General features: G+C 39.9%; 1 protein-coding gene across 1 annotated transcript in view; it reads right to left on the reverse strand.

Annotated features, from left to right (window-relative positions):
* Positions 1–27301, reverse strand: part of nbeaa (neurobeachin a) — an 831637-nt gene that overhangs the window by 541017 nt on the left and 263319 nt on the right. Inside the window, exons 25-29 of the mRNA XM_048597909.1 lie at positions 21823–21831; positions 19981–20161; positions 12006–12136; positions 11116–11223; positions 7671–7839 (exon numbers count right to left, since the gene is read on the reverse strand). Coding sequence (XP_048453866.1) covers positions 7671–7839; positions 11116–11223; positions 12006–12136; positions 19981–20161; positions 21823–21831 — 598 coding nt within the window. The remainder of the gene's footprint in view (positions 1–7670; positions 7840–11115; positions 11224–12005; positions 12137–19980; positions 20162–21822; positions 21832–27301) is intronic.

Below are 27301 nucleotides of genomic sequence, written 5' to 3' on the forward strand. Positions count from 1 at the left end.
ATTGGGAATAGGGGATAGCATTTTTGCAGGAAGGTGGGTGGGAGGAGCCCTTTCCAGTCTATTTTTATATCTCAAAATCCTACATTTCTGGAAACATACTTGTAAATCTTTTCTGAACTCCCTCCAATTTAATAATATCTTTCCTGTAACAGGGCAACCAGAACTGCACAAAGTACTCCAGAAGAGGCCTCACCAATGTCCTGTACAACCTCAACATGAGGTCCCCAACTCCTATACTCAAAGGTCTGAGCAATGATGGCAAGCATGCTAAATGCCTTCTTAACCACCCTGGCCACCTGTGATGCAGATTTCAAAGAATAGTGTCCCTGAACCCTTAGGTCTCTCTGTTTTGCAACACTAACCAGGGCCTTATCATTAATTGTATAAGTCCTGTCCTTGTTTGTATTACCAAAATGTACTAACTCACATTTATCCAAATTAAATTCCACCTGCCACCCCTCAGCCTATTGACCTAATTGATAAAGATCTCTGTAATCTTAGATAAACTTTTTCACCATCCACTATACCACCTGAAATAACTTCAAGAAGGCCAGTGTCTCATCACTAAGTCACCCTTTATTTCCATGTGCATAGTGTATATCACTGACCCAGCTAGCTCAGAGCCAGCACCTGGAGAGAAAAGAACTCCTGACACTCCTGTTTATATCTGTGAGCCCGCACTCCCTGATTGGAACAGGCTCACAGCCCCGATCAGGGATCTCGTATTCTATGAGATCCACCTGGTTGACCTTGTTCCAATCACTACATTCCTCCCCCTTTAAGTCCTGGGATGTAGACTTGTACTTTTTTCCTGGGGCATGTTTGCACCAGGTCCGGTTCCTCCAACTCCGCCTGTGATACTGGCAGCATGTACCGGAACGTAGCCCGCCTCTTGCATCCAGAGCATCTAATCTAAAATCTTCCACAGGTGGCAATTGCATCAAGGCTGCAACATCTGCTGTGTTCATCTTGTCCTCAGAGGTTTTGTTGATGCTAGGTGAAGAGGAGCAACCCATAGGTTCTGACAACCTTGCCAGATGTTCCGAGGGGCCAGGTATGTTTTGCTCCTGCCCCATTTGTGAGGTTGAAGCTTTCATGTGGTCCACGTGCTTGTTCAGGACCGCCTCTCCTACCTGAACTTTGTATGTCATGGGACTTGACCATGCATCGTCCATGCCTCTCACCCATGCAGGGCGATTCCCGTGGTTTTGAAACCAAACTTCTCCCCCTGAAATAAAAGTACCTTTCTTGCTTAAAGGAGTCTTGTGTCCGGCCTTGGCATTCTTGATGCAGTTAAAGTAATGAATTTGCATGAATACAGGAACTAATGCAGTTTATAAAAGGGGGCATACCTAACTGCAACCCTCACCCCACAATTGTCCTATACAATAAGGATTCAACTGGATTAAATCTACACAGGACAATTCTGAGGCTTCCAGCATCAGAAGTTGTCCCAGAAATGCTGGTGACTGACATAATGCAAAAAAAGCAAGTACAAGACTGTCAATTTGATGGTGATTGCTGCTCTCAGAAGATCCGGGCTTATAGCTGTCAATTTTTTTTTTTAAACATTCAGGGACTGTGAGCTTTGCTGGCTAGGCCCTTGAGGTGGTGGTGTTAGTCGTTTTCTTGAAGTGCTGCAATCAATGTGACATAGGTAGATCTACAATGCTGTTAAGATTCTGACTCAACAATCCCGCTGAAGAAAGAGTGATATATTTCCAAGTCAGGATGATGAGTATCTTGGAGAGAATCTTACAAGTCGTGGTGTTTCCATGAATCTGTTGTCCTTGTCCTTCCAGGGGTAGTAATCGAAGACATGGAGGGTGTGGTCTAAGGATCCTAAATTTCTGATATGCATTTTGCAGATGGTACACACTGCTACCTCCGAGCATCGGTGGAGGAGGGAGTGGATGTGCTGCTAATCAAGCTGGCTGCTTTAAACTGGATGGTGTCAAGCTTCTTAAGTGCTGCGGCAGTTGTACTCCTGACTTGTGCCTTGTAGATTGTGGTCAGACTGTTTTTGGATAGGAGAGGCAGAAGATGAGAATGATCAAAGCAGAAATTCCAACCTCTGACGTATTCTTGTAGTCAGAGAATTTTTATGAATGGGCCAGTTCCGTTTCTGGTCAATGGCAACTCCCATGATGTTGACAGTGGGTAATTCAACAACGCTAGCACCACTGATCATCTAGACACAATGGTTAGATTCTCTTGTATTGGAGATGGTCTTTGCCTGGTATTTGTGTAGCACAAATGTTATATGTTACTTGTCAGCCCAATCTGGATATTGTTCAGATCTTGCTGCATTTACACACGGTATCTTTCAGCATGTGAGTCACTGCAAATGTTGCTGAATATCATGCAATCATAAGTGAATGTCCCGACTTGCCACCTTATGATAGAGAGAATGTCATTGTTCAAGCAGCTGAAGGTGGTTGGGCCTAGGTGATTAACATAAGGAAGCCCTGGAGAGGTGTCCTGAAGCTCAGCTGACTGATCTCTAAAACTACAGCTATCTTCTTGATAAATTGATAAGATGTCCGGGTGTGTGAGAATCTTCTTACTTATGAATGTAAGACAGTAGAATCTAATATGAGATGCTTCAGGTCAATCAATAATTAATTGCATGCCTTAATAACTGATCACTTTCATCATTACAATCTGTTGATGAATTAATTAAATCAAAATATTTTTGTCGAGAAAACATTTTAAGTCGCATTTTTGTTCTCTTGGTTACTGGAAATGCATAACATTCTGATTTGTAAACAAGTTAACTTATCGATTGCATGTTTCTTTTGGCATCACCCTGCCACCTGCTCTCCATGCTTTGCTACCTTCCCATGCATTAGATGCAACAGCTGTTCATTCTTCTCCTCCAACGTACATAATAAAAACATTTTTTCATGCAACTTTTTAAACTTAGCATAAAACCATTCGCTTGTCACAATGTAGTCTCCTTTACGATGGGATGACCAAATGTTGATTAGATGAGTGCTTTTCAAAACATACCCTGTTTTGTTTGCAATACAACCCAGAATTTGCAGTCATCTACCACTTTAATTTTCAATCTCATTTGCACTTGAACCTCTTTGTCCTTGGTGTTCTGCACTATTCAAGTGCAACTTACCATAAACTCAAGGAACAGCATATCATAATTCTTTTAGAAGCTGTTCAACTATTTAACAGTCTCCATTGCCAAGCTCTGCTGTATTTCCATGGCAACACCCTGACCAGCGTTTACATGCTTGATCTGTGAACTAAAATTGACAGGGAAGTGCACATCCATGCTGATGATAGCTCAATGAATCTTCTCATGTTGTACAAATTGATAGGCCTTTTTTTCAAGTCTGTTTGTTGCATCCAGTCCTGATGAGTGCAAGGTGAAAAGCTTCAAGTTCTTGTCTCTTTTAAGCAATGTTTAAGTTCTACACTGCCGAGCAATTAATTTGAAGAAAAAATGTCTGCAAATGAACTCTGATATTCAAGACTCAAAAACCTCCTAGTGGCCATATTAGCTAAATCCTATCGAAAGCTTGAGAGGACTGAAATTGACATGTAATTCATCTAATGGGGAAATAATCCAGGACTAAGAGTCACAACAATGTGTGAAAATGCAGTTTAAAATGGAAATAAGTAAGAGGAAGTACAATAACTGCTCAGATGAAAAATCCAGGGGAGTACATTGACTCTCATTGCAACAGTTTTTTGGCCAAAAAAAAACTTGTGTTGAAGGCACCAATTACTGAGCATGATTCTCTGAGCCAGATTTTGCCCCGAAGAGCACCAGTGCCAAATTAGAAGTAAGTGGCTTCCAAGGACACAAATGCCAGTCTGATATGGGAATTTGCACTTTCAATATGCAGCTCAGGTCCAAACATCAGTTTCAGAAACCCCCATGAAAACTGCATTTAACTTTTTATTTTTAATTCATTCATGAGATTTGAGCATCATCAGCAACATGACCATTTACAGTCTGTCCCTAAATTCCCTTGAGAAGGTGATGGGGGGTACCACTTTGAACCACTGCTGTCTATGTGGTGTAACTACATACACAGTGATGTGAGGGAGGGAGTTTTCAAGATTTTGACCCATTGACTGTGTGGGAATGACAATACAGTTCAAAGTCACAATAGTCTGTTGATTGATTAACCATGGTTGGTTTATTCCCTTCCAAGAATCCTTCTTCCTCACTAGGATATATCTTTGTTGCAAACACAGATTATGTTCTCAAAATCTTTCATTGTTCATTAACCATCTTTTATGCTGAACTACTTTTCCAGTTCACCCCAGTAAACTTTGCACTCATTTCCTTGTAATTAGTGTTATTTAAGTTTTGCACAGTTGCTTCCAACCCGTTTATCACTCTCAAATTGAACACTAGATTCTACTATGCTATGGTCGCTGTCTCCTAGGGGATCTTTTGCTCTCAGATAATTTATTGAACCTGCCTCATTACACATCATAAGATCCAAAACAGCCTAACTCCTGGTTGGATACAAAACATATTGTTCTAGGAAGCTGTCCTGAGTACTATCGATGAATTCTTCCTCGTGATCAATTTGATTTGCCAAATTAATTTTCCAAATCTACTTGAAGATTAAATTCACCGTGATTAATATACTTCCTTTTATTACATTATTTCCTGATATATTCTCTGTCCAACACAAAGAGGTAGTGTTAGGGGTCATATACACTACTTCCACCAGTGTGTTCTAACCCTTGTTAATTATTCTATGCACATGGATTTGATATCTTCCAATTGTCATGATTCACTGGGGTAGCATGCTGAAAATCAAGCCCCTTTATTCCTGGGGTTGTCACAAAAGTTAAAGATCTTAAGACAAGCACATAAAATTCTCACTTTCCCTGATTTTCAAACCTAGATTGACAGAAAGTATGGACCAGATTCCTTACTTAACAAGAATTACTACTTATTACAAGTAATTGGACTAGAGCTGCAGATAGAGTTATATGCCGTTGATCTATAATGTTACAAATTAACCTTTTAATCTCCTTATAAACCAGCATTACACAGGGAAAAATATGTTATGGGCAAAGGAAAACTAGGAGGCAATTTGTTGTTTCCTGTTCATGGGTTGTTTATGGTAATATGATCAGTATGCTGGTCAATGTGTTGCTTTTCCATCATCTTTCTGCAGATACTTCCATTGGTTTGTGAGAGACATAAGCGTTTAGTTTGCTTATAAGATGTCTCTGGCTTATCAGTTAAAAATCACAGGTTACAACGACTGCTGAAGGAAAGATGGATTGGTTTTCTTCAGGATTAGAATGGGTTTTGACTGCAGAGAACAGTGAAACAGCTTCTGTGCTCGTGGAGATCAAAGCACTTCTCTTTGCATCTTGTTCGCATTCCCAAGCTGTTTAGTTACCTGAGAGCCAATGACATAATTGTTGGCAGGCAAAAGACTTTTGATATCAATAACTGATCATGAGACAATAGACCAATCAACTTCTTCTTGCCACCTAGCTCCTTGGTTCAACCACTTCAGTTACTGCTAGATCAAAAAGTTGTTTACAGAATGCTTGTCACAACTGTCAGGTTACATGCTTTTCAAAATATGCAGCAATCCTTTAAAAAACTGTTTATTGAAACTTTAGCTATGATTATCTAAATTGCCCTGCAATGCCACCATATCCTTTTGCTTTGTGAGCCTATGCATCCCTTCTCCAGAATACTGTATCTTCCTCCCCACACCAGTTAGTTTAAAACACTCTCAATAGTTCTAATAATTCAATTCGCCAGGATGCTGGCCCCAGTATAGTAATCCTAAGGTCTCAACCTTGGACGTTCCATTTTACAATTTATCTCCAAACAGTACAAATTCTTTCAGCAGAACTTCCTTTCTACTCCTATCAATCTTGGTGCCAACATGGACAATAACAACTGGATCCCCAGGCTGTCAACACAGCCTTTGGGACCCATTCTCATATCTGGATAAAACAGTATTGATCCCCTTAATTATAATGGCCCCTGCTACTGATACATTTCTATTTTCTCCTCTACTTGAATGGCTCCCTGGACCACGGTGCCATGGTCAGCGTGTTCACTATTCCTGTATCACCACTCTCATCCATACTGGAAGCAACGCACATGTAACTCAGAAAATTGCAGGGGCCAAGCTTCATCTAACATTGCCTCCTGAGCCCCCACACATGCTTCACTATTACATGTCATTAGATTCTAGCTTCAGATAAATAGTTAAACTAAACTAGTAAACTCAACAAATTAAAACTCTAAAACCCTTAAAAATTCTCCCTTGATAACAAACACACAGAAATAAATAGAGAAAGAAAAAACACATGGGCAGAGGGAAAACTGGGAAAACATCCATATACTTTGTTCATAGGATTTGTTAGGTTGGTTCTTGCTGATCCAAATGCTTCTCCTCAACCTTTCTTTTCTGAATGCTTCCACTGGTTTGTAAGATGTTCAAAGGTGGCTATTTAAATTACAAATAGTCTCTGACTTTCCAATTTAAAGCCACAACCTGCTGCATTTGCTGAAGGAAAGACAAACTGGATTTCTTCAGGTTCAAAATAGTTTATTGCAGAGAACTGAGAAAGAGTCTTTTTTGGCTGCAGAATAAGTGGCTTTGGGTCAAATATGATCACTTTGCAGACAGGCTGCAGACTTAGTGTCTCTATAACATCTCTATAACATGCTCACAGCCCAAGCTATTCACATAAATGACAATCTTATTATTGGTAGGTATTGATAATTCAGTAGAGACAAAAAAAACTGCAGATGCTGGAATCCAAGGTAGACAAACAGGAGGCTGCAAGAACACAGCAAGCCAGGTAGCATCTGGAGGAAAGGATCAGTCAACGTTTCGGGTATTACCCTTCTTCAGGACTAATTCATCCCTAGTCCACAAACCAATCAGTTTCACTTCTAAACAACCCCTTGGCTTCATTTTGTCTACACGTTGCCAGAACCCACAGCTACATACAAAGGGTTCAGAAAAGGCACCAAGTTCCTTATTTTTTAAACATGTAGTCATCCCTGTAAATCCTTGGGTTTCAAAACTGTTCAGTCTACGGTTTTAAAAAGCTCAAAAATAAAAAGACACGGTGTTAACAATACTCATTCAGCCACTGTCTTACTTAGATGGAAGCTCCTTTGCGCTGACTGTGCTTTTTACTGATTGTGTGGTTTTCAGCCCTTTAGTTTCTACTAGCAACAATGTTGCTAATTGAATTCCGCAGTTACATTCATCCACAGAAATATATATATATATATATATATATTTCTACCCTTTTATATCTCAACACTTCACCAACATGCACTTACCAAATTTCGGGAATCACTTGTAGAACAGGTTTAATATTTTGTTACACCTTAATAAAGAATGATTTCAGCTTCAAGAAGTCATGGAGTGTTTTGTTTGGACTATTCTTTTTGATATTAAAATAATCCCATCAAGGAACTACATGTTGAAAAATTTAGCACCTCTTCAAAACATAACTAAGCATCTTGTGTATTTGTAGCACAAGTAGTAAGTTTTGCACAGCATGTTTTAGAAAGATTAATCACAATTGCACAATTTTATAACGTTCACAAAACCCATTTTGATAGGTGTCTTCTGGTCAACCTTACAAAATGGAATAGTAAGCCAACAAAAACAAAGGAAATCTAAAACACTAACCTGTACTTGTTGGTGAATTAATTTCTTGCCGAATATTGCGACTTATCTGGCTTCCAGATCTTGCAATTTCACGTTGTGGTTCCAGTATGTCTCTGTACTTTGATACCATGAGTACAGAGATAAAGTATACAACAGCCAATGCCAAAAACTGTGCCTGTTTACTGTCATCCTATGAAGAAAAACCGGCAGTCAATCACACTAAAACTGGAAAGAGTTTATAGGAGAATGTAGAGAGGTGGACGACATTACAACCTTGAAGTGATTCATTCAAATGGAATGGTTTTACAGAAGTTAAGCATGATGGCAAATTCAAGACTCAAGAGTAGGGAAATTGAGAAGGGGAAAGTCACCAAAAACAATGTTTAGTATAACAATGATGGGGAGAAATTGAAAATGTAAATCGAACCCCACAGTAATTGTAGTGACCTCACAGCCACTGGCTGAGATTGGGAATTATGTCATGTGAGGGGATCTGACATTTTTAAATCAAGGTGAAGATAAAAAAAGGAGGAATTAACTAAACCACTTTATACACCAAATTATACATTACCAGAGGAGTGAAAAGGAGAGATCTTCATGACAACAGATGGTATCATGGCAGATAATGATAAAGGTTGAAATACAGTTAAGTGTATTGTATAGGCCTTCTGATTGTTTTGCATTAACATGATTATGCAGTATTAGATAAAATCAAGAATCTAGTTATGATTAAGGATTTTAACCTATTTAAGGATTGGCAAAGAAATATCAGAATAATAACATAAGGAAAGATTTAATGATGCATTTGGGGTAGTTTCACAAAGCAGGACATCTTAAAACCAACAAAGTAAAGGGTTATAATTGCTCTTATCGTGTAACGATTCATCTGTTTGATAAGACTGCATCTTTGAATAGTCACCATAATATGCACAATTTCAACACCTGAATTAGGGAGCAGCTAATAAAAATTCATATTTCAACAATACTAACTGGAAAGAAAACAAACAAATATAAATCTGCAGGCGAACGATACAGGCTCAAGATACATCATTACTGTTGAAAAGCAAGAGGGATACTTCCACCATAATGTAATCATGGTCTACTAGTCTTATTATTTGTATTAAATGAATAAAAAGGTTTTTTTAAGGGCAAAGAACAATAGCAAAATAAAAATTTAGGAGATTGCAAAAGTAACAACAGGAAGCAGAAATAGAAAGGGCAAAGAATTGCTATAGAACAAGTTCAAAATAATATTAAAAGTAATGGAAAAGTCTTTAATAAGTACATCAAGAAATGAGAATGACAAATGAGTAAGAGCCCATTAAGAGCAGATTTATGCATGGCAATAGTAGACATTAGGAAAATAAGAGCATTATGGAATGGTTTATGTTGAATCAGAGATAGTAGGAACTGCAGATGCTGGAGAATCCGAGACAACAGGGTGCAGGGCTGGATGAACACAGCAGGCCAAGCAGCATCATAGGAGCAGGAAGGCTGACGTTTCGGGCCTAGACCCTTCATCAGAAAAAAATGGAATGGTTTATTTAATATTCTGCCTCAATCTTCACAATAAATGAGGATGGTGGATGATATTAAGGCAATGGGAAGATGAAAAGTTGGTGAAACTGCAATGATTATAAACTGAAAATTGTAAGGGGTAAAATAGTTACACCGAAACCAGACAAAAACTTGGACTCTCACTGAAAGAAACAGAAGAAGAAATTGTGGTGCCAGAGGATTGGTATTCAGGAAATAAAGAAGTGACAAACAAAATCTTGTCAATTGAGATGTGATGGTAAATGACTGATCTGATCAATATTTTGAAAATAATAAAATGAATGAACCAAGTGGATAATAAATGGCTTCATTCCTAACAGAAGATAAAACAAGGAAGTTTTCTTCAAAATTAAACTAAATGAAATCACGCAAAACCTCTTCATGTCCCAGGCACTACTGTCAAAAGAAATACATACCAAGCCAAAAGTAGAAGTGACTGAAAGCTCGAATGTTAGCTTTTAAAATATTCATTAAAGAGGAAGCGGTAGAAGAGCCAGAGAGTTTTAGAGATACAATTCTAGAGTGCACAGTGTAGACAGCTGAATGCTGGCAATTGTGAGGCAAGGGGAATGTGCTCAAGAGCGCAGGAGGTCATTGCATGCACAAGAAAGGAGATTACCATGAATGCAATTTAAACATAAGCATATAAATTTATATTTCATTTGACAACCAAAGCAAGCCTTCAAGCACTGGGGTCATGAGTGACTAGGACAAGACTTGTGACAGAATAAAATCACTGTTAATGATTAAATAAGCAAACATTTTTAACAGGCTAAAGAATACAAGGCCAGCTCTGAACAAGTCAAATTTAAAGGTAATTAAGGCATGGACAGGATTCTAAAAAAGATATACTGAGGTAAGGTTAGAGGTTGTTTATAGTGCAGAGGTGGAAGTAGCTGCTCTTTTGTAATGATGTCGAGTCAAAAGGTTATTTTCAAGAGGTTGGGGGCAAAGGGAGGATTGGTCATGGTAGTGGTCACAAATGGCCTAGTGGCATTGTTGCTGGACTGTTAATCTAGAGACACGGGTAATGTTCTGGGGACCTCCGTTTGAATCCAGCAATGGCAGTTAGTGGAATTTGAATTCCATAAATATCTGGAATCTAATGATAACTAGTCGATTAAATCCATTGTTGATTGTCAGAAAAACCAATCTTGTTCACTAATGTCTTTTAGGGAAAGAAACTGCCATCCTTACCTGGTCTGGCCTACATATGATTCCAGAATCTCAGCAATGTGGTTGACTTTTAACTACCTCCTGGGCAATTAGGGATGGGCAATAAATGCTGGCCTAGCCAGTGACACCCTCATCCCGTGAATGAATAAGCAAGAAAAGGACTGGGATTGGGGTTGCAGCCTTTTGTGGTACAACCTGAAAAGCTAGCTGCAATATGTAAGGGAATCTGCAACAAGTGTACTGAAATGTTTGAGTCTTCCTAAGGTTTAGTAGAATAGGGTCAAAGTTACACAACAATAAAAACATTTTAAGAAACTGAGGTATTGCTAATCACAATACTCAGGTTTCTTCAATTGAACCAAGGCAAGACTTAAAAAGAAGATATCAATCAGAAACACTGTTGCTTCATTTTCTGGGCTTCCTTCTTTTCTGTTGAAACAGTGTTTTCACTATTAGAAATCACACTTTTCCGATTTAAGACAATATTTTCCCTAATACCAGCATTTCACACTGAAATGTAGGTGAATCATTGCCAAAAATAAATAAATGTAACAGATTATTTCATTTTCATTTCTTTTAAGATTCGAACATGTCGGCAATTTCTCATTTGAAAATCAAAAATTGCAGGACCTGTAGAATTCTGGGTGGAAACAACTTCATACCTAGATTTTACAGTACAGGTACCTGCAAACCCAATGACCACAAGCATAATTTAAACAGGGTGAATAATTACCACATCACGAAAGACAACAGCTCGCAAACGATTAATGTCCACATCTTGCAGTAATCTGTCAGGATCTTTAATTGGAGAAAGGTTGCCAGCGATACTTTCAACACCAGTCTGAAAATGTAAACAATTTATTAAAGTGCTGTTGTTTCAAAATATTTTCTTCTGTTTAAAGGTAACACAAATAGTGTATACTTGCAAAAAAGACTACTGAAATAGGTTAAATTAGGGTTAACATGTTGTAGTCCCATTTCCAACATGGTGCTCCACAGGGAAAAAAATAAAGAACAGCAGACGCTGGAAATCTGAAACAAAAACAGAAATTGCTGGAGAAATTCAGCAGGTCTGGGAGCATCTGTGGAGAGAAAGTTGAGATAATGTTGTGGGTCCAGTGAAGCTTCTGCTTCACTGAAATTTTATTCCAAAATTTTCCTTAGAATCTAACCTCCCTGCATTTGAAGAATACACACTAAACAAATAGGCAAATTACAGTAGTGTTGAGAAGAACAAAACAGTTATTTCCTCAACCATTGAACACACTGGGTCAAGTTTTCCAGCCTCCAGAACATCAGAGACCAGAAACCTGAAGCTGCATCAAGTTGGGGATTTGAGCGCAGTGTCAATTGATCATCTTTACCACTGTTCGAAAAGTCAACATGATATGTGATATCAGTTTGCCAAATATTAATCAAGCTAATATACAAAATTGGAAGAAGGGAAAAAAATTAAAGTACTCTGAAATTAGAATATTTGTGTATTTATCAATATAATTTCCTGAAATGGTACAATTTGTAAACCATACAAAAGTCTCTTGATTTTGTATCAGAAGTTTGAAGTCAATTTATGAGGCTGAAAGAAGAAAGGGTATACACAAGATCTGTCTTATGTTGTGTTACCTTGCCTGCACCAGATCCTGTTAAACTCTGAAGACTCTCTTGGGGCTTAGTACTGGTTAGTGAAATCTTTGTTGTCCTATCCCTTTGTCTCTGGCGGCATTCCAAGCAATTTCTCACAGCAACACAACAAACTGAAAGAGCATGGGTAGACAAGGTTATGAGTGCAATAATTTCTCATCACAAATTTACACCTTTAAATAATCACTTTTAACAGATATAAAATAAAACCTCAAAAGTAACAGATTTCATGCATCAAGTACATTTATACGATTAGCACTTCAAAATTCAAAGAAAACTGGTTCTAAAATCTCAAATTAAAATCAACCATTATTCTATGGACTTTTTTGCTAAAATCATGACAAACAAGGTGCCCACATAGTGAAAGAAGTCTAATACACAAAATACAAGATCAATAAACTAGCATTAAATGAAATATTTCCATATTCTGTCAGAAGAAACATTTTCAGTTATCACTACATATGGATGGATTCATTCAGTAGTGTAAACTGTTTTCAATGAGCAAGATGTCAGAATTCTCCTACAACAAAAGATCCAAATGACTGGGGAGAATGAGGAGTTGACAGAAATTAGAAATGCTAAGAAGTAGTCTCAGTGCAACTGTACAAGGTGCTGGTGAGACCACATCTGGAGTACTGTGAGAAGTTTGGGTCCCTTTATTTAAGAAAAGATATCATTTCATTGGAGGCAGTTCACGCAAAGTTCACTAGATGATCTGTGGTATAGAGGGATTATCGTGTGCAAAGGCAAAACAGGTTGGGCCTCCAGTCGCTAGAGTTTGGAAGAATGTGAGGTGATCTCATTAAAAATACATCAGATTCTTAAGGGATTGACAGGATAAATGCTGACAGGATGTATTCCCTCATGGGAGCGTCTCAAAGTAAAGGGGCACCAATTTAAGGTAAGATAAGGAGGAATTTCTTCTCTCAGAGAGTTGAGTGTCCTTGGAACTTGTGTATATTTAAGGCTGAGATAGATAGCTTCTTGACCAATAGGGAAAGGGCAGGAAAGTGGACGTGAGTCATGATCCTTCTGAATGGCAGATCAGGCTTGAGGGGCCAAATGGCCTCTTCCTGCTCCTATTTCTTATGGTCTTATGGAGTCTATGCACTCTAGTTTTGGTGCCTTTTATTCTTCCTACCATTGTGCATCACCTCACACTTTCCTAAATTAAACTGCATCTACCATGTTTTTACTCACTGACTCAACACTCTAAATCCCCTGGCAGATTCCTTAGGTCCTCATCACAACATATACTCCAGCTATTTTTGAACCTTCATTAAAATTGGATACAAGACACTCTATTCCATCCTCCACATTACTAACATAAATGGTAAATAATCAATGCCCGAGGACTGATCCCTTTTAACACTCCACTAGTTACATCCTTCTAACCTGAAAAAGGCATTAATCCTGAATCTCAGAGATAGTAAGAGCCGCAGATGCTGGAGAATCTGAGATAACAAGGTGTAGAGCTGGATGAACACAGCAGGCCAAGCAGCATCAGAGGAGCCCGAAAGCTGACGTTTCGGGCCTAGACCCTTCTTCAGAAATGGGGGAGGGGAAGGGGGTTCTGAAATAAATAGGGAGAGAAGGGGAGGCGGATAGAAGATGGCTAGAGGACAAGATAGGTGGAGAGGAGACAGACAGGTCAAAGAGGCAGGGATGGAGCCAGTAAAGGTGAGTGTAGGTGGGGAGTTAGGGAGGGGACAGGTCAAGGGGACAGGATGAGGCTAGTAGGTAGGAGATGGGGGTGCGGCTTGAGGTGGGAGGAGGGGATAGCTGGGAGGAAGGACAGGTTAGGGAGGCAGGGACGAGCTGGGCTGGTTTTGGGATGCGGTAGGGGGAGGAGAGATTTTGAAGCTTGTGAAGTCCACATTGATACCATTGGGCTGCAGGGTTCCCAAGCAGAATATGAGGTGCTGTTCCTGCAAACTTCGGGTGGCATCGTTATGGCACTACAGAGGACTCAAGATGGACGTGTCGTCTGAGGAATGGGAGGGGGAGTTGAAATGGTTTGCGACTGGGAGGTGCAGTTGTTTAGTGCGAACCAAGCGTAGGTGTTCCGCAAAGCGGTCCCCAAGGCTCTGCTTGGTTTCCCCGATGTAGAGGAGGCCACAACGGCAACAGCGGATACAGTATACCACATTAGCAGACGTGCAGGTGAACATTTGTTTGATGTGGAAAGTCTTCTTGGGGCCTGGGATGGGGTTGAGGGGGGAGGTGTAGGGGCAGGTGTAGCACTTCCTGCGGTTGCAGGGAAAATTGCCGGGTGTGGTGGGGCTTGAGGGGAGTGTGGAGCGGACAAGGGTGTCCCGGACAGAGTGGTCCCTCCGGAAAGCAGATAAGGGTGGGGAGGGAAAAATGTCTTTGGTGGTGGGGTCGGATTGCAGATGGCGTAAGTGTCGGAGGATGATGCGTTGGAACCGGAGGTTGGTGAGATGGTACGTGAGGATGAGGGGGATTCTGTTTTGTTTGTTATTGCGGGGAGTGGTTGTGAGGGATGAGTTGCGAGAAATGCGGGAGACATGGTCGAGGCGTTCTCGACCACTGAGGGGGGGGGGAGTTGCGGTCCTTGAAAAACGAGGACATCTGAGATGTACGGGAGTGGAATGCCGCATCTGGGAGCAGATGCGGCAGAGGTGAAGAAATTGGGAATAGGGGATGGCATTTTTGCAGGAAGGGGGGTGGGAGGACTCCCCGCAATAACAAACAAAACAGAATCCCCCTCGTCCTCACGTACCACCCCACCAACCTCCAGATCCAACGCATCATCCTCTGACACTTACGCCATCTGCAATCCGACCCCACCACCAAAGACATTTTTCCCTCCTCACCCCTATCTGCTTTCCGGAGGGACCACTCACTCTGGGACTTCCTTGTCTGCTCCACATTCCCCTCCAGCCCCACCACACCTGGCACTTTTCCCTGCAACCGCAGGAAGTGCTACACCTGCCCCTACACCTCCCCCCTCACCCCCATCCCAGGCCCCAAGAAGACTTTCCACATCAAGCAGATGTTCACCTGCACATCTACTAATGTGGTATACTGTATCCGCTGTTCCCATTGTGGTCTCCTCTACATCGGGGAAACCAAGCGGAGGCTTGGGGACCGCTTTGCGGAACACCTACACTCGGTTTGCACTAAACAACTGCACCTCCCAGTCGCGAACCATTTCAACTCCCCTTGTCATTCCTCAGATGACACGTCCATCCTGGGCCTCCTGCAGTGCCACAACGATGCCACCCGACGGTTGCAGGAACAGCACCTCATATTCCGCTTGGGAACCCTGCAGCCCAATGATATCAATGTGGACTTCACAAACTTCAAAATCTCCCCTTCCCCTACGGCATCCCAAAACCAGCCCAGCTTGTCCCTGCCTCCCTAACCTGTCCTTCCTCCTACCTATCCCCTCCTCCCACCTCAAGCCTCAGCCCCATCTCCTACCTACTAGCCTCATCCCGCCCCCTTGACCTGTCCGTCCTCCCTGGACTGACCTACCTCCTCCCTAACTCCCCACCTACACTCACCTCTACTGGCTCCATCCCCGCCTCTTTGACCTGTCTGTCTCCTCTCCACCTATCTTCTCCTCTATCCATCTTCTATCTGCCTCCCCTCCTCTCCCTATTTATTTCAGAACCCCCTTCCCCTCCCCCATTCTGAAGAAGGGTCTAGGCCCGAAACGTCAGCTTTCCTGCTCCTCTGATGCTGCTTGGCCTGTTGTGTTCATCCAGCTCTACACCTTGTTATCTCTTAATCCTGAATCTCTATCTTCTACGTGTTCACCGATCTTCAATCCATTCTAACATATTACCCTCAACACTGTGAGATCCTATCTTGTGGAATAATCTTTTATCTGGGACCTTATCAAATGTCTTCTAGAAATCAAAATATGCTACATCTTACTGAAGTATTGAAATGCTACTGCATCCTTCTGTTATGAAAATGTTTAAATTCCTATTTCATATGTTGTTGGAGTGTGTACCTAGGTTTGAGAAACTGGTAAATGAAGTTTAGAGTAAGTGCAATTCAGAAGAGGATCCAGATTTACCTACAGGGGCTAGATTTAGAAGTTTGAAATCAGGAAGACAAGGTCATGATGCAGGATGTCACCAAACCACACAACTTTTCAAGATGACAATGTGATCCTAAGATCATGTATCCAGACTCCAAAATCATCAGCTTGCTGCTGAAATCAATGCACACACATAACAAAAAACTGCAGCTTTCATATCCACCTGAGTAAGAGAGTGCAGAACAACAGCAACCTGACTGACAAAGTCAAACTTTGAGTCGACTAAGCTTGTGACCTCAGTGTGCTCCTCTCCAGTGGTAAGGGCTGCACAACATATACATGCTGAACAGTTAACCCCTTCCCTATCTCAGGTATACCCTCAGCATCTCTTGTGCGGACAAGGCCAACAACTCAGAGTTCCTGGAACATTCCAACATCCATGCTATGCCAATGATGTCTGTGCTGGTTGGACCACATTCATCAGTTGGATGGAGTCAAAGACATTCTGTGCAATTAATTGGCCACCGGATCACAACGTTTTCTCTACCTTCACTACAAGAACTCCTGTAAGTGAGATACTGTTTTGATCTCACTTTTAGCTGAGACCCCAATTTGTTAGGATCCGGACAAGCCTTCATTGGTCACAGCATTGAGTATAGGAGTTGGGACATCGTGTTGCAGCTGTACAGGACATTGGTGAGGCCACTTTTGGAGTACTGCGTGCAGTTCTGGTTGCTCTGCTATAGGAAGAATGTTGTTAAAATTGAAAGGATGTAGACGAGATTCACAAGGATGTTACTGGAATTGGAGTGTTTAAGTTTTAAGGAGAGGCTGGATAGGCTGGTACTTCTTTCCCTGGAGCGTTGGAGATTGAGGGATGACTTTTCAGAGGTTTACAAATTTATGAGGGGCATAGATAAGGTGAACAGTAATGGTCTTTTCCCTAGAGTAGGAAAATTCAAAACTAGAGCGCACAGTTTTAAGGTGAGAGGGGAAAGATTTAAAAGGATCTGAGGGGTGACGTTTTCAAGCAGAGGGTGGTGCATATGTGGATTGAACTGCCAAAGGAAGTAGTAGATGCAAGTACAGATACAACATTTAAAAGACATTTTAAAAAGTACATGAAGAGGGAAGGTTTAAGGGGATATGGGCCAAATGCTGGCAAATGGGAAACCTGATTGGCATGGACAGGTTCATGAATAGGAAAGGTTTAGAGGGATATGAGCAATTGCAGGCAAATGGGAAACTGACTGACATGGACGAGTTTCCGTGCTGTATGACTCTATTATGATGATGAATAGGTAATCCTGTTATGCTTTTGAAATGGAGACAGTTAAGTCTAGGAGGAATGGAAAATGACTCCTTTGAATCTGTACCTGGAACATTCCCAGTCTGTCACATTTCCATGAGACAGATTGCAGGGAGGTTACATTTTGTTTTGGGTTAAAAGCAAGTACTGTGGATATTGAAGATCTGTATTAAAAGTAAAGTGCTGGAAAAAGTCTGCAGGGCTGACAGCAAAAGCAGGTTTCAAAGAAGAAATAACAGTGTGGAGCTGGAGGAGCACAGCAGGCCAAGCAGCATCAGAGGAGCAGGAAAGCTGACATTTTGGGTCGGCACCCTTCTTCAGAAATTTCTGAAGAAGGGTCCCAACCCGAAACGTTAGCTTTCCTGCTTCTCTGATGCTGCCTGGCCTGCTGTGTTCCTCCAACTCCACACTGTGTTATCTCTGACTCCAGCATTGGCAGTTCTTACAATTTCTGAGGTTTCAAAGAAGAGTCATTTTGGAGTCAAAGCATTAATACTGCGTCTCCTCCAGAGATGCTGACAGGGCTGTTGAGTTTCTCCAGTATTTGCTGCTTTTATTTTTGTTTTGAGTTTACGTGCATAGTTTTCCCACAGACATAGATGGTTTATACCTTGAGCTGTAAAAGCTTGGAAACAAAGAAAGCTGCCACTTTAAACTGCCAAGGAAGAAGATAGTGAAGTCCATGCTTGAGCTAGGTGTCAACGATCATGAGGTGCTTAAAGACAATTGGAAACTCACTTTGCTGCTTGCAGCTGGGAGGACTCCAAGAAATTCCATAGCTTGGGAATAGCAAGAAGACTGAAGAGAATTAAACTGAGCTCCTGAGAACTGTGACACAACTTGATTTGACCCTGGAAGGCTAAAATGTATAGGGAACTCTTGATTGGAATTTAAACAGAACAGGAAGTTGTCCACTGAATTTTTCAGAATTAAAATCTGTGTTAATAAAACATATAGTTAGTAGAATTTGATTTGTTTAATCTTGTCTAGGATCTATCTTTGTTTTAAAATGTGAAATCTTTTAATCTAATTCTTTAAGTTAATAGCTGAGAACCAAATTTCTACCTAAAATTATAGTCTGCCTTAAGACCATAAAACTGTGCATAATGCTAATGGTATACTCTTGTTCAAAAGGGGTACAAGGATAAATCCAGCAACTACAGCTCCATTAATTTAACTTGAGTGCTGGAAAACCTTCTAGAAGTCACAACCCAGGAGAAAATAAACTGTGATGTGGATCCATAACACTGAAGGCGGCGTAATGTGTGAAAAGTGTATCACAAGTCCTGAAATTTATATACACCATATATATTATTTATTTTGGATTTTAGTTTTGAACTGGTGGGATTTGGATTTTCAGTGAGACTAAAGGGGTTTAATGATTAACTGATAAGTAATTTTGTAGCCTGATGATTTATTTTAAGATACAGCAATAGGGAGAGACATTCTGAAGAGTAATGCATTGTTTACATTTGGAGCATTTATTAGTGAAAGTAATGTGTAGTACATTAGGCTTGCAGATAGAGGATTCTGGAATTTTTGAGAGAGGGACTTAGGGAAACAATAACTTCAAAGAGAGCTTCTGGATTTCAATTGGGCAGTTTTTCAGAAGACTTGGCTGATGTTAAATGTATAAAATATTTGCTCCTGAAAAATGGAGGTAGTTTTGGACTGTTTAAAATAGGTTATATAAGTGTAAGAAGCTTAGTTTAAAAGTTCCAGGGTATGAAGGCTCCAGGAAGATGCTATCAGATTTCCAAGATGGAAAATTAAGCTGTGTCGATGTGAAATAAAAGGGAATCGCTTTGGTATGAATACTGTAAATGAATGTTTTTGGGATTAATGAGATTGCATTTTATCCTTTGCCTTGAAATCTTTAAATATGTGTTATATGCAAATATATCAATCATTCTATTTTATCTTCATTTATTTTCCATAATAAACTTTTTTATTGTTAAAACCAAATCTGCACACAATGTGGTTGTGTTCAGATAAAAGACCACAATGATAGTACAAAAAGAACTTAGCAAGCCAATAACATCAACTGTGATCATAACATAAGTAACAAAAAAAACTGTTTATTTCTATAGTTTAAAGCATAATCATAGAATCATGCAGCACAGAACAAGCTCCTCAGCCCATCAAATCTATACCGCCAAAAGTTGCCTCCAAAAGAATACAGTGTTGAATGAGTTTTATTTTTTCATTCAATACAATAAGATATTTTAAACCGTGAAAATTTGACATGTCATATTTTGGCTGTTAATGAAGTTCAAATTTCTCTTTTAAAGCTTTTGGACACAATGGAGATCGTAACAGAATGTTGTGCAACAGCAGAAATATTGAAAACTAGAGGGAACAGATTTGAAGTGATTGACAGAATAACCAAAAGCAACAGGGGCAAAAATATTGTTATTCAATAAGTAGTTACAGTTGGGAATGCACAGTCTGAAAGGGTGATGCAAGTAGACTCAATCATAGGGGAACTGAATAAGCACCACAAATTAAAAAGGCTGAATTGCATCACTACAGGAACTAGCTAAATTGCTCGTGAAAAGAGCTCGGGCTGGATGGGCCTCCTTTTGACCTGCAACATTTCTAACAAGTTAAAAATGTAAAATTTAAAGACTCACCAAGTCTCAGGCACTGCCGCATTAAGCCTCCAGATGACATGTTTTTTTCTGCTTCAATCTCACTGAAATTGAGTGAGCTCGAGAAAACTAAGACATCAACCATGGCCATCAGCCTGTTTAAGAACGTTACTGCTGTCTCTGTCGACATGCCTTGAGTTGCTTCTATGTTTTCCAGCTCCGTCTGTTTTTTTCAAAAAAAGACAAATCGCACTCGCAATGTGACTACTAACATTTTTCATAGAAAATCCTACACACTGTATTTTATGCACTGTTGAAAATTAATACCAAAAAATATTGTACCTGATAGCGTTGCAATTATCAGATTATTTACCAGAAAAAAACATTTTGGTGGTAGCATCTTACATGGCTCTAATACAATGAAAGTGAGGTTGAATTCTTCAATTATTTTACATTAGATATTATATATGCAGCATATATAATTTTTTTTAACTTACGAGTGACTTGCCCGGGCTGTGGAGTCTCCCACTATCCATTGGGGCTCTTGAGTCCGCTGTGTTGGTCTTTTGAAGACAGCAGCAGTTTTTACAACACGTTAGAGGAAAAGTGGGTATAACAGAGTTTGTAAGGAAAATTTGTATGTATACAGGAAGGGCCAGTGATACAAAAAATTACTTGAAAGTAGGATACTAGAAAATTATATATGCTGTATATGTTTGAATGCAATTGGATATTGTATTTCAGTAATTTAACAGCATTCTCTGGAAACTTCATCATAGGAGGAATCAAATTAATTCCAGGATGCCTTCTGAAAGCTCATTTGTTAAACACAATATTTTCTGAAAGAATGTTTAAGACATTCTAAGAATCAGAATAAAGTTATTCAAATTCACAGAATATACTCTCCTACTACTTTTCCCAAAAGAATCTCAATTACTAAGCATAAGATGACAAAGTTTAAGTGACAATCACTCAGGTTATCGAAGTGCAACAGAGTCAATTGGTTATTATCCTGCTTTATAAAAAGTTAACAGTTAATTGTTTTCTAATTTGAGGACAATGGAGTCCATTTAGTTTCCAAGTTGATAGCACCTTAGTAATATGAATTTTAACATGGTTTGTGTGTTAGCAATTACCATATAAGCTGGCCTTTGTAGCATTCTTTTGGCAATGCATAACTAAATTCCTTTCACAGCTCAGTTAAATGCTTCTCACATCTCTCATGATTCTCAGCTCCTAAATGATACTTATACATTAATCAATTTGAAAACTTACATTTTGCCAAAAGTATTTTCAGTTGCTATTTAGTATTTCAGTTACTTTTTGAAAGAAAGTTGCAGTAACAGTCATGCAAGTTCATGATATTGGTCATGAATAACATGTTTTACCAATCAATACCTTTTAATATATGAAATATTTGAACAAAGAGTGCAAATTTTGGAAGTATTAAATGCTTGTGGGAGGTGGATTTCCATGGAAGATCTCCCACTTGTCTGACGTAATTTCAGCAGGAAATACCTCTGAAATTTCAGTAAAATATTTATGCTGAGTTTCAGGGGTTTCCATGACTCATCTGCTGAAGTTATAGTGGACAAACAGGAAAACCCACCTTTGTCCTTAGGATTTCCTTTCACCCTACACGGTTTTTTTTTGAAGTCAATTTTCTGTTTCAGATACTGAAAAACAAGTCAGACTGCTCCACAATAAGCAAAATTTCCAACTTCCTAGTGTGGGTCTTAGGAAAGAGTTACACTTAATGCTTTTTGCAGAAACATTATTCAAAACTGAGATATTACCTATTCCCACATCAAGTGATTAGACAGAAGATGCTATACCTTTCAAACAATTTAACTGGAAGTAAGCTCAAAAAGTAGAAATACTAACCTTAGAACTCTGGACGTGCAATATGCAAAAGAGAAAACAAAAAGTAAAGGGGAAGAATTAATAAAGAAAAATAACATGAATTAAATCCTAAAATTACAATTTCTTACGTACTAAATTCATTCTTAAAATATTCAATTCAGCTTTAACAACAACAGAAATTATATTGACTATGGATCTAATATATTTGGACCTATCCTTTACCAACAATTATCCTAGGAACTTCAAATCAGGTGACAAGTATTAATCACTTTGATGGACAGATGGATGAATGGATGGATGAATGAATACTTTCATTGAATGAATAAATAATTTTATTGTCACGTGTATTTTACAGTGAGAAAAACAGCAAAATACTGTAAAAGCTTTTTCACTGTTGCCACAATCTGGCATCATTTTGAATAGGTTTTAAGAATAAGAATAAAAATAGAAAGGTACAACTTAGAGAGAATCCATCGGTCCTGAGCCACCTCATCATCAATGATGCCTCCACTGCCAGCCCTCTTCCACTGCCTCGTCGTCGACCACATGGACCAAACCAATATAGAAGTGGCCACCCTTCAGGGACCATCCTTCGCTCTGGGCCAATTCTCATCCACCACCATCTTGTCACCACTTGCACCAGACCAACCAACATCAGCGTCGCATCTCTCGTCACTGGGGCAACCTCGATGCCCTTCTGCCACTGCTTTGCTACTGCCGCTTGACCCAACCAACGATGAAGTCGCCAATCCTCAGGTGCCATCTTTCACCACTAGACCTACCTAGCCAACATCGCCTCTGCAATGTAGCAGCTGCCAATTCCAATGCCAGGTTCCGTGGTAACCCCGGAGAAGTAAGGGTTTTCTTGAGTCCACGCTGGGGCTTGCTGCCACCAATACCATTCAAGCTCAGGACAAGAGGTAAGTAAAAGGAGAAAGAAAAAGGAAGAAAAGAATAGACAAGCGATCGGAGCAGACGAGCCCCAGCTCAGAAGGGTGGGTGGTCTTCCAAAACTAAAAGTAATTAAGTTATTTCAAATGCAAAATATAATCAAAAATATGCTACATATTTTATTTGTTGAAAACTTTTCAGAGAATTCAATACTACCAACCACCACTGGAATGTCACAGAGATCAAAAATTAATGTACAAAACTAATCAAACAATCAGAACTTGCATAAAATAAATGTTCAGAAGATTTTAGGAAGATTTTACACTCCAATGAACCAGGGAGTGATAGATGTGTACACCAGCCAGGGACAGGAATTTTGATTAAGAGTAAAAACTTAGTAATTGGGTAGAATGGTGGTTTTGGAAATGTGCATGTCTTGAGTACTCAAAGCTTTAATAAAAGTCAGGAATGTGTGACAATTCAAATAAGACTTTCTACACTTACATTCTGCAGAATTTGCAATAAATGTAATTTCATCACTTGAAGCAAAAGCTTTCAACTTTCTTTCAAACCAAGGTTCTTAAAAATGTATCCGATTTTGTGGATTTATCATAGTTATGTTAATATTCCCTTTTCCCTGCTATGACTATATTCATTCAGAAAGATGTCCTCAATGAAAAAGCTTCCACTGCATAAAATTCTTTACCTGGGATAGGCGTCAGGATTGTCCTGTGCGTGGGTTCTTTCAAGTCCAAATGGTGTAACATGGATTGGGATGGCTAACTTTCTGGTCCACATAGAACAGTCTTGCTGAGTAAACAATCTAAAGTTTACTGCATTAATGCAACCATTTTTAGATTACTTGACTATGACTTGCATTACTAGACAGATTGTTAAGAGCACATTTGCCTCAAGTCTTACTACAACTAGATCATTATGTATTCTGGCATGGTCCTTGTGACATCATCACAATAAGTGGTGCAGACTGCACTTAATCAAGTCTAAGTCCTTTCAGATCCATAAATAAACCTCACCGCCAATCTTTTTATCCCTCATTGAGTCATTGTGATGCATTTGTTTATGCATACCACAAACAAATCTCCGTTGGTCATTGACTTTACAAACTCAGACTATCTCAAGGTTTCCTGTTCTGCTGAAAATTGTTCCTTTGGACTAGGAGAAGGTTGTCAACTTGGAATGGTTTCCTAATGGTCTAAAGTCTATACTGCTGTCTTGAATTGGAAGATCTTTGACTTCTTGTCTTTCTTTCATACAGGACAATAATTTTATAGGCATATTCTATATAGCTGTATGTACCGTCCCAACCACAGAAGGCAACATTTTTCTTTTCTTGGTTCCTTGCCTCCTTTAAGTGGTGTCTTCAGTGAAGATCAATGCACAAGAATTTCAACTTTTTGTCAGTGGAATTTATTTGTAGAGTCTTCCATTGCCTATCATCATACATCCTCTCAGTTGCTGCCTCTGCAAACACTATCACACTACTTCTCGAACTTTGCCATTGGAATCTGAACTCTCTGTTTGATAGCTTTGGAAAACATTTTAATGAAACCACTACAGTCACAGCTTTCCATCCCACACACAGTATAAAACAATTTCTTCCACAACACAATAGGGGCAGCACAATGGTTAGCACTGTTGCCTCTCAGCGCCAGGTACCCAGGTTTGGTTCCAGCCTTGGGTGACTGTGTGGGCTTTGCATGCTCTCCCATGCTTGCATGGATTTTCGCTGGGTACTCCGGTTTCCTCCCACCAGTCCAAAGATATGCAGATTAGGTGGTACTAAATTACCGCATAGTGTTCAGGGATATGGATTGGCCATAGTAAATGCGAGGTCACGGGGTCTGGGTAGGATGCTCAGGGAGGGTTGGTGCAGACTGGATGGGCCAAATGGTGTCCTTTTGCACTGTAGGGAATTTGTGATTCTAGTTTATATCCTAATGCTTAATTCATGCACAAATGTGTTAGGAAGCATGGTGCCTCAGTAGTTAGCAATACTACATCACAGTGCCAGGGACCCACGTTCGATTCCTGCGTTGGGTGACTGTGTGAAGTTTTCACATTCTCTCCATATCTGCGTGAGTTTCCTCCAGGTGCTCCGCTCTTCTCCCACAGTCCAAAGATGTACAGGTTAGGTGAAGTGGCCATGACAAATTGCTCACAGTGTCCAAGGATATGCAGGTTAGATAGATTAGCCATGATAAATGCAGGGTTACGGGGATAGGGTGGCAGGGTGCTGGGTCTGGTTGGATGCTTTTCAGAAGATTGGTGCAGAGTCGGTGGGCTGAGTGGCCTCTTTCCACACTGTAGGGATTCTGTGATTCTATATGACAACTAGCCACTCAGGAGATTGTGCTTTTTGTTTGTTTTGCTTTGATTTTATGGTGCCCAAATAAATTTTCCCTGACTTTTTGTTGATTAACTTCTTCCAAACTGTGCTTGAGATTCAGGACAATCTCCTCTATTTCGGTGACAACTTGGTTGTGAAGTACATGCAGTACTTTGTATTCCCTACATTGCAGAGTTACTTATATCATATCTTATGATGCGCCTGGACTACACAATTGAACTTCTGACTCTGTAAACAGGGTTTTATCAAGCAAGGCTCACTACTTAATAACATTGTGGCACTTGTTCACCTGTATAACTTGAAATTTGTAAGATGCCCGCTGACATAAATGTCTGCATGCTGAAGTGTTTGACCAGGGCAACTGATTTGCCAGAAGAAAACTTCGGTTTTATTCTACGCCAGTAACAGTTCTAGCTTTTTATTTGTCTAGGTATTTCTTTACACTTTCGCTTTATGTGGCTGTGTCCTGTTTGATTTCTGCACTTAACAAAAATTATTGTTTATTACAAATTATGGGAAGAAATTAAACTAGTTCAGCAGGGGGAAGGGAACATAGACAGTTAGTACACTAGGAGCGTGGCAGACTTTAACAAAGGAGCAAAGGCAGAGAGAGTTCAACCATATTGAGTTTCAAGGGTGTAAGGTGAGCTGGATGACACTTTAGTGTTAAAAGTGTTATAGATAAGGCAGATGGGTTAAGGGTATGGAATAACACGTGGAATTGCAATGTTGTTGCCATCACAGGACAAAGTTGAGAGAGGGGCAGGACTGGCATCTCAATATTCTATGGTACAGGATCATCAGGTAGGACAGGAGAGGATGTAAATGAAGTGATGGTGTTGCATTCTTAACTAAGAGGTCAATTATGCATTAAGGAGAGACGATATATTGGAAAGGTCTTCAAATGAGGCTTTATGGGTAGAGATTAAGAGTTAAAAAGAAGGGTCGGTCACACTGCTGGGAGTGTGTTATAAAACTCCAGTCAGCAGACAATGCAGGAGCAGATACGTAGACAATTCCCCAGGTGTGTAAAAACAATCATATGGAAATTAAAATTCTCCAATATTAAAGGGGATAGTTATAGTTTTATGTGTTTAGAGAGGGAAGATTTCTTGAAATGTATTCAGGAGAACTTTTTATATCAACATGTAGAAGGTCCAATGAGGGACAGTACAGTGCTAGACCTAATTCTGGGGAACAAAGCCAAACAGATGTTTGAGGTGGCAGTAGGACAACATTTTACTGACAGCCATCATAACACCAGGTGATTAAGTTTATTATGGAAAAGGAAAAAGGTGGCCTGTAAATATGGGTTTTGGACTGAGATGGCAGATTTTATTAAAGTAAGGCAGGACCTGGCCAAAATAGAGCTGAAACAGTTATTTCTGGGTAAATCTACAGCAGAACAGCGGGAAGTGTTCAAAATGGAATTGGTAAGAACACAGGCCCAACATGTTCCCTTTAGGATGAAATACATAAGCAACAAGCTAGAAAACTGGATGTCTAGGAATATTCAGGATTGGATAAGAAGGAAAATAGAGGTGTTTAACAGATACAAAGGGTGCAAATCATCTGAGGCTCTAGTGGAGTATAAAAAGTATAGGAGAGATCTAAGAAAGCAAAGCAAACTTAAGGAAGAGAGCAAAGAGGGGATATGCAAAAACTAAGGTTGTTAAGATTAGGCAGAATCCCAAGATATTCCATAAGTATATCAAGGGGGGGAGGAAACCAGGGAAAGAGTAGGGCACATTAGGTACCAAGAGGGAAATCTGTACATGGAGCATGGACATTGATATAGCGTTAAATGAGTCTTCACTTTGGAAAAGGAAAATGTAGGTACAGAATTCAGGAAAAGAGAATAAAGGTTCTTGAGCAACTTGACAAATAGAGTGAGGAAGTAGTGAGTCTCGCATTAGTGGTAGGGAATCCACTGGTAAAAATTTGTAAGGACAGAATTTGTGCCCACTTGGAGAGGCGGAGTTTGACCAGTGATACTCAGTATGGGTTCTCCAGAGGCAGGTCATGCTGAACAAATTTGATTGAACTTTTCGAGGAGGTCACCAGGTGTGTAGAGGAGAATAGTACAGTTGATGTAGTTAATGTGAATTTCAGCAAAGCTTTTGGCATGGTCGCACATGGGAGTCAGAAAAAGAATATAAAACCACATGAGATCCAGGGTAGGGGGATAACAAGATGTAGAGCTGGATGAACACAGCAGGCCAAGCAGCATCAGAGGAGCAG

Source organism: Rhincodon typus, chromosome 6 (assembly GCF_021869965.1).
Source record: "Rhincodon typus isolate 14 chromosome 6, sRhiTyp1.1, whole genome shotgun sequence".
NCBI lineage: Eukaryota > Metazoa > Chordata > Chondrichthyes > Orectolobiformes > Rhincodontidae > Rhincodon > Rhincodon typus.